Raw genomic sequence first — 8,082 nt, forward strand, 5'->3', positions numbered from 1 at the left:
CTTAAAGTAGTATTATCGTGGATGGAAACTGGAGCAGCACTGCAGATCTGTGGCCAAGTTCAACATCTCTGTTTGAAGTGGTTTTCTATGTCAGGCAATGAAGAAGTAGTGAACAAAAAAAAAACCCTCAGCCAGACTGTTGCAGGTCAAAGGTCAGGTGGACAGCTTGTGAGCTGCTATGCATCTAAATGTGTTTGGAAAATCCCTGCTGAGCTTTCCTAATGAGCTGGGCATGGAAAAGTAACGCTGGGGTGAGGAATAACTGCTCACAAATCTGAAACTAGCGTACCACTAAATAGTGAGATGTTAATTGTAAACCCAGACCAAATAATTATCCACTTAAACAGCTCTCACTCCCAGCTTTTATAGTTATTGTGCTGTTTATTAGCTCCGTTGACACAGTGGTTCATGAGGTCACTTTGTTTTGTTCAGATGAAGCATTCTGTGTTTCACTGAAGAGACTGTTCTGGAAAGTAGCCAAATTTAAACATTTTTACAATTCCCGATATTTATAGCTTGGAAAAAGTGTGATGGTGTACAGAATTGCAGAATTAGATTTCCTGAAAAAAGCCCCGTTGACCTCTGTGTGGAAAGATCTGCTAATGCCTCACAGATTCACTAAATAAAAGCCAACTAAATAAGAAATAAAATTAGCTAAATAAAAGTCACCCTTCAACTTCCCGAAAGTAAACAAGTTGAGATTCATATGTTCTACTGTTCATTTAATACAGAATGGTTTTTTTTTATGAAATACTTACATGTTTTTTATTTGTTACTGAAATCAAACCTCGAAGGCTCTAGAATGATGTGGTTATGTAGTGCCACAGGAGCCTTAATGGGATCAGTATGGGGGTAAACAAAATACGATATCTATTCATAAGTTAACGATTCGATTTTTGATGCGATTTTGATGAATATGCTATGATATGATACGACACGATTTTAATTCAAATGCTAACAATTCAATATTTTATGATATCACTGAATCTGCCACGATATAATATGATTCGATTTACAAGGCCACGGTTCACGATATCACTGAACAATATGATACGATATGATTAGATTTTGTATCCTGTGATTGATAAATGACCAACATTGTACAGAATTAGGGGTTCTGATGATGCAGAGATGGACTAAATTAAAAGTATCAGAACTATGTTTTGCTGTTTTATTAAATTATTTACACATTCATTTTCTTTACACACCTGGTGTTTGCTCTTTTTTGGCAATAACCAATTTATGATTGTTGCCTTTTAAATCAGTGGATCTTTACACCCCTAACTGATAGTATTTGAAATGATGCAGTGTAGATCACTATCAGCTTCTATTAACTACTACTGGGTATAGTTTAGATTAGTCAGAGGGTGTTGATTAATTTTCTGTAACAGCAGCTCTGACAGTAGTGCAGCTGCAACAGCACACATGAGCTGAGTGAAGTTAGCAGGAGGGTGACAGTATGGGGGTTGGTGGGGGTTGGAGAGGGTTGTTGGATTGGGCACGTAGCTTTAGCGGCGATGTTAAACGCACGTGGAGGGAAATGACGGGCCGCTCTGGAATGTCAGAAACGGAGCGCGGGCGCGCGTGGGTGTACCGTGTCGGGAGGGGCGTGCGCGCGCTACAAAGGAAGAGCGGGGGGATCATCCGCCTTTCAGAAAGACGCGTCAGCTTTCAAACACGCACCAAAATCCCCACAACGAGCATCCAGACGTCCCAGTGCAAATACCACCTAACCCTGGTGGGACCAGTGGCGTACCAAAAAAAAAAAAAACCCTGACGTCACGTGACCTTTATTTTTTACATATAAAAAAGTGCAAATGAACAAGTTTTTGTTGTTGTTGTTGTTTGTTTGTTTGTTTGTTTTTTGTTTTATAAGGAGATATTCACTTATTCATGACCTTGTGTTCCGGTTTGAATAAATCCCCTAAACCTGTCTTCTACATGTTAAACTTTTACATCAGCCTTACAGAAACGTCACGTGGTTTTTAGACACTTCACATGCAATGCTTCACACATGCATGTCATCTCACATGTAATTCTCATGAAATGCCTGTGTTTTTATTTACTTTTTTATTTCACACATTCATTATGTAAAATTATTATGCAAAATTGATTTATTTTCACTTGTAGTGCACGTGGGGAAGGAGGTAAATACTTTTTCATTGCACTATCTATCAGAGAAAGTGTGAGAAAGTGAAGAGAGTTTGTGGTCTTTTGAGTCCTGAGGTTAATAATCAGAATGACTCACACTAAATTAGCTGTGTGAGGAAATGAAGTATAATCTAATCTAATCTAATATAATATAATATAATATATAGTTGACGTGACTCCTCATTTTACAGTTATCAGTTTATGCTAAAGTGTCTTCGCATCTTCTCAGCATGACAAATATATTTTAATGTCAATTAGGTGACATTTTATTGATAAAATGTGTTATTCATAAATGACAAAATGTCACAGATTAAAGGTGAATGATGTCTGATTAGATCATGATGGCAGGACTTAAGTGGGAACTCCAGCATGCATCACTGATTCTCAGAAAAAAGGGTACTAAACTGTACTTTTCAATGTCACTGAAGTGGTCCCCTTGTATATTGTACATTTGATATATAATTTTCACCTTGAAATGTAGATATAGTGCTTAAGGTATATAACCCTCTACATTTTCAGAAAAAAAGGTACTACACTGTACTTTTCAATATCACTGGGATTGTACCTTTATCTTTATTTTCTGTTTTTCAACTTGAAATGTAGATAAAGTGCATAAGGTACATAACTGGATGTTTTACGCGCTCAGAAAAAAGGGTACTAAACTGTACTTTTCAATGTCACTGGGATGGTACCTTTGTTTTTTTTGTTTTTTTCGTGTAGTATATATCTTTCACCTGGAAATGTAGATATAGTTCATAAGGTACATGACCCTTTACACTCTCATAAAAAAGGGTACTTTTCAATGTCACTGGGATGATACCCTTATCTTTACTTTGTATTTTTCAACCAGAAATGTAGATGAAGTGCATAAGATACATAACTGGATGTTTTACGCTCTCAGAAAAAAGGGTAGGAAGTTGTACTTTTGTGTATCTTTCATCTGGAACAGAGGATGTAGGGCACAAGGTACATAACTGGATCTTTTACATTCTCAGAAAAGTAGTATCAAGGGTACATCATTAGTGTGTATCTTACTTGGAAAGGTGCATGTAGTGTACCTTATTTTAAGTGCTAAAGGTACAAGAGTGGTCCTTAAGGTCCAAGCATTTTAAAGGTACACTACATTCACATCACCATGTAAATAATAAATATTAAAGGTACAGGGGGTGATTATGCTTGATGGTAGCACTCCAGTGATAAGAGTACAGTGCAGTACCTTTTTTCTGAGCCCGTTGTGTGTTTTTGTTCGTTTGAGCTGTTTTTTGTGGTATTTGACTAAAATGTGTAAACAGGTAAGCTAATTCCGTTTTCAAACTTCCCCACTGAGTGAATATGTATTTTTAAAAAACCCACTGAGGTCGTGTTTTGGTGGAAAATGGTTCATATTCGGCGTTTTCCAGCCCCCTACACTGATCTGATCCTCGCCTGTGTACTTATTGGAGAGAAATGAAACCAAACAGCATGTGGGCGGCGGATTTTCGCGCAAACACTTCCCAGCTGTGACGTATGTAGCACCAAAAATGCCCATATATGGATATGCTGTTTACGTAGATAGGAAAGACCTTAACGCCCAAGCTCTGGCTCGATCAATAACGGGGCGAGTCTGAGATTTAGAAACAAAACAACAGCATGAAATGTGGAAAACCCCGCGGTGTTGGTCATGGAAATGTCTCTGAACCGGTCGGATGTCAAAAACAGAAATAGTAAACAGAATGCTGATCAGTTACATAACAACCGGAAGTTCATTTCATCTAGGTCAAGGTTCATAAATAGAGGTCTATAGAGTATGAATGTGAAAAAGACCACCAGGAGGAACGAGAGAGGTATATTTCAATGTGTTTTTTTTACTTAAATAAACAACAAATAAAAAAAGGACATTGTAAACATGAGACATAGTTAACATTAAGTCAGGATCAACCTGACCAAAAAACAAAACAAAACAAAAAACAAAATAATTTACACATTTAGAAATGACAGTATCAGTATCAGGTGACGTCATAAGCTACTAAAACATACAAATCTCCCTTTGATCATAACATTAAAAACAACGTTATTGGCGTGGAGTTGGCTTTACCGGCCTGGTCTCTCAGTCTCTGCAGCCTGCTTCGGCTCGTTGTACAGTTCATGTGTTTCTCAGTCGCCTCAGTGTGCGGACTTCATGGCGATCTACTCAGCGGTGTCCGCCAACCGCAAACGGAAGTACCGTTTTTTTTTCAGCACGTCCTGAAGCTCAGCAGAATGTCATAATGTCCATTCAGTGGCGTTCAGACGTCACGGACGTGAATGAATGTCCATTGACAATCTTTCCAGTGTTTTGAGTGTTAGTGAATAAAGATGTGTGTGTGGGTGTGTGTGTGGTTTTCTTGTTTCAGAAAGCCTCCATCTTGCTGGTCAACATGAGCTGACAGCCGCTGCTTACGTGCCGCAGGACCTTCTGCTTGAGCTGCGCCACTTGCTCGCGCAGGAGCGACGCGGTGCTCGACAGGCCCGCGTTGTCCGTCTTGAGCACCTTGACGCGGTCCTCGAGACGCGCGATGCGCTCCAGCTTGCGCCGGCGGCATTTGGTGGCGGCGAGTCGGTTCCTCAGGCGCTTGCGCTCTGCCTTGATGCGCTCCTGGCTCTCCATGTCGATGGGAGAAACGGGCGGCGTGCCGTCGCTGCTGTGCATGTCTGGCACCGTCTGCGGTTCCTCTTTGAGAGCCACGAAGCGCTGTGCGGGATGAACGCCACCAGCCAGAGGGTTCTGGTATGCGTGCGTGGACGCGTCTGCGTGCGCCGGAGGCAGGTAGCTGATGGTGGCTGACGGATAGCTCGAGGTGGCTGTAGTGGTCGAGACGAGGCTCGGGCAGTAAGGGTTGAGCGTGGTGTAGACCGGAGCTTCTGGCTGCAGGGCGGAGCCGAACGCGGAGGGAGCCGCCACCGAGCACGTCGTCACCCCGCCCGCGCCGATCGACACGTTGGGCGGGGGCTGGTTCATCTTGTGCAGCTCGTCCAGCGCCTTCACGAAGCCTTCCGCGAAGCCCTCCTGCTCGTCTGTGATGGAGCGGTGGCCGTATAGATGGTACTGACCCGGAGGCGTGGGGCTGGTCAGCACTCCGTTGCTGTTCTGGATGATCAGCCTCTCCAGCTCCGGAGACGCCAGCTTGAGAGAGCCGACGTCCGCATGAGACGCGTGGTACACCGGGTCGGACTTGAGGCTGCGGTACGGCTCGTTCAGGCTGCTCAGGCTCATGGACTGCTGCTGCTGCTGCTTCTGGAGCTTGTAGTCGTGCAGCGCGGCGTCCGTGTGGCCGTAACCCAACAGAAAAGAGTCGTCATGGTAAAAAGGCTGCTCCATTTTTGTGGACATAAGAGGCGTGATGAAGATTTGAGGCTTTGGGGCTTACCTTTACCTGAGTCAGGCAGGTGTGTGCTTAAATCAGAGCGGTAGTGTCTCTAACTCAAAACAAGATATATAACAATAATAATAAAAAAACTTTGCTCCTTCTTTTCACTGTCCAGTTTCAGAGTCCAATCTGAAAGGTCCGGGTATAAAAAGCAGTTATCTCTTCAGAAAAAAGAAGAAGTCCAGATCTTTCCCGAATCCGTTTAAAATCTGTGCAAACACAAATGCAGAATAAAGTCAGCGCGCAAATCTCTCTCTCTCTCTCTCTTTCTCTCTCTTTCTCTCTCTCTTTTTCTCTTCTCTGTATTATTACAGCAGAACCACAGAGAGCGTGTTCATATGGATTGGTTTCCCGGCCGCCACATTCGCTTTTATGCTGACAGCAACTGACTCGCGCCGCTGATTGGTTGGCCCCTGACGACAGGACACGCCCAACTAATGACGCGTCGCGACGTCATTGCCAGGAACTGCTGGGACTGTAAACAAGCCCCTGGGCGAAAAGGAGGCGAGAGCTAACGCGGCATAAATAATGCAAATAGCCTGATACATATACAAAAATGGCACAATAGTGCACACGAGACATTTTAAGCTTACTATTTAAAGCCGTGGAATTAATAATTTAGCACCATGCCAGGCAGACACATTTACTGTACCAGACTCACTGGTTCAATTAAATTACACAGTCAGCACTGAGACTGATTTCTGTACATGTAGAAGTGTTTTAAAAGCGTTCAAAAGCCAGATAGCTCTAAATAAATAAAATAATTTCTAAACGTAATGTGGATATTTAAAAAAAAAAAGCCTAGTTTCATTCACTGTTTCAGACACTGTGACATTTGGACATGAAACTATCAGGCCTCTGTCAGAATCAATAAATGCGTGGCTTTGGTTTTTTTTTTTTTTTTTTTTTTTTTTTTTGATAACGTGCCAAATCAGCACTGAGGAAAGTTGGTGAAATTGCACAATAAACTGGTTGTACCTGTGCGAGCGCGCGCGCGTGTGGTAAAGCCGCGTTCTTCAAGCTACTTTGAGCACCGAGTTCCTGCCGGAAGTCTGTACATTCCATATATGGGTATGATGACGCCATAGTTCCTGTTCGTGGGAAAAGCGGGAAGCCCAGCCCACTTCCACCTCTGAACACAGAGAGGCACTCACTGCCATTTATTCGCTCAAATAGATCTGCTACACATTCCTTCAGCCACAGCAGTGAAACAGAGGGCTAGATTTTAGTATGTAATTCCATTTATGAACTAATAATAATAATAATAATAAATGTAAATGTCTTAACATCTCATCTCATCTCAAGAAGAAGAAGATCAAAATGTAGGAGCAGGAGAAGAAGAAGAAAAATATTATTACTTTTATCATAATAAATTAATTACTACATAGCCTACTACTAATACTGATAATAATACTGATGACAACAACAACAACAGAAACAATAATAATAATAATAATATCAAAATATCCAGCTGCAACAAAATAATTGTAATTATTTTATACATATAATATTTGTCATATTTAGTATGTATCATATATACATATATAAATATATACATTTTAACTATTATTCAAACAAAATTCTTAAATAAAATAAAATAAATAAAAATTCTTTGCAATACCAGAACTTGATCATTTAAAAAATGTCATTATTATAGGCTTTTTAGTTAGTTTTTTTTTATACAGCTGCTACACTGCAGTTAGACTATTAGCAGTTTGCCTCTGATTGTTTTTATCTGTTGAATATTGCAGCATCACATACAGCATTTACAGAATACTCAACCATCTAACACCCGTTTAACATCACTAACAATAAATTAAGGTTAATAGCCACCAATTAGCCTAATAGACTCAGCACCTGTGGTTATTAGCTTTACGTATCTGTTAGAAAGAATAGTATTAGTTGAAGGCGGAGCACTGTACTCTTACTCTAATGGGACAGTTTTATATCAGTATATACCTCTCAGTGTATCTCCTTTCTCTTCCAAGAGCAGAGTAACAATAGTGCAGATCTGGAGTTTCTGCTTCAGTCTCAGCACTATGTCATGTGTTTGGTTTTAAAAACAGCGCCTGACTCATCTGGCACCCGTAGCCGGGTTTTTCAGGGTGGGGATGAGGGTTGATTTATCTTTTTCGGGTCTGGCCTGTCAGACACATTTTGCAGCTGGGACAGTTATTTCTTAGAGGCATGTGCAAAAAAACAGAAAGATGTTAAAGAGGTCCAGCAAGGCAACATACCTGGGAGACAACATGTGTTTACTTGCCTGCTGTGTGAGCTGTGTGTTTGTGTGTGTGTGAACGCCTGTATGCGGTTCCCTGAAATAGGCCATGGAGTTTTCTCAGCCTCAACATGTACAAATGATTTCAGAGACTAGTGGTCAGAGTTCTCAGAGACGATTTAAAGCAATGGTGGGATGAGCAGAGTGAAGGATCAGTACTAATGACTAGAAGGTTGTGAGTTCAGTTCCTATGACTGAGCAAGGTCCCGAACCTTCAACCACTCATCTCTGTGCTGGGATTTATAGATCTACATACATAGAGCACTA

General features: G+C 41.3%; 1 protein-coding gene across 2 annotated transcripts; it reads right to left on the bottom strand.

Annotated features, from left to right (window-relative positions):
* Positions 1 to 3,975: 3,975 nt before the first annotated feature.
* Positions 3,976 to 7,515, bottom strand: junbb (JunB proto-oncogene, AP-1 transcription factor subunit b). 2 transcript variants are annotated; one of them, XM_053231505.1, is made up of 2 exons: positions 7,497 to 7,515; positions 3,976 to 5,746 (listed from the first exon to the last, which is right to left on the bottom strand). In XM_053231505.1, exon 2 carries the CDS (start codon positions 5,498 to 5,500, stop codon positions 4,520 to 4,522), a length of 981 nt encoding a protein of 326 aa, XP_053087480.1. In that variant the 5' UTR covers positions 5,501 to 5,746; positions 7,497 to 7,515; the 3' UTR covers positions 3,976 to 4,519. The 2 variants fall into 2 exon arrangements, with proteins under 2 accessions (XP_053087480.1, XP_026783544.1); XM_026927743.3 differs by lacking the exon at positions 7,497 to 7,515 and adding an exon at positions 6,516 to 6,671.
* Between the last annotated feature and the right edge of the window lie 567 nt (positions 7,516 to 8,082).

Source organism: Pangasianodon hypophthalmus, chromosome 29 (genome assembly GCF_027358585.1).
Source record: "Pangasianodon hypophthalmus isolate fPanHyp1 chromosome 29, fPanHyp1.pri, whole genome shotgun sequence".
In the NCBI taxonomy this organism is placed as follows: Eukaryota; Metazoa; Chordata; class Actinopteri; order Siluriformes; family Pangasiidae; genus Pangasianodon; species Pangasianodon hypophthalmus.

What these genes read in the sequence shown, in the direction of transcription:
- junbb (XM_053231505.1), bottom strand. Translation starts at nt 5,500, where the DNA reads ATGTCCACAAAAATGGAGCAGCCTTTTTACCATGACGACTCTTTTCTG.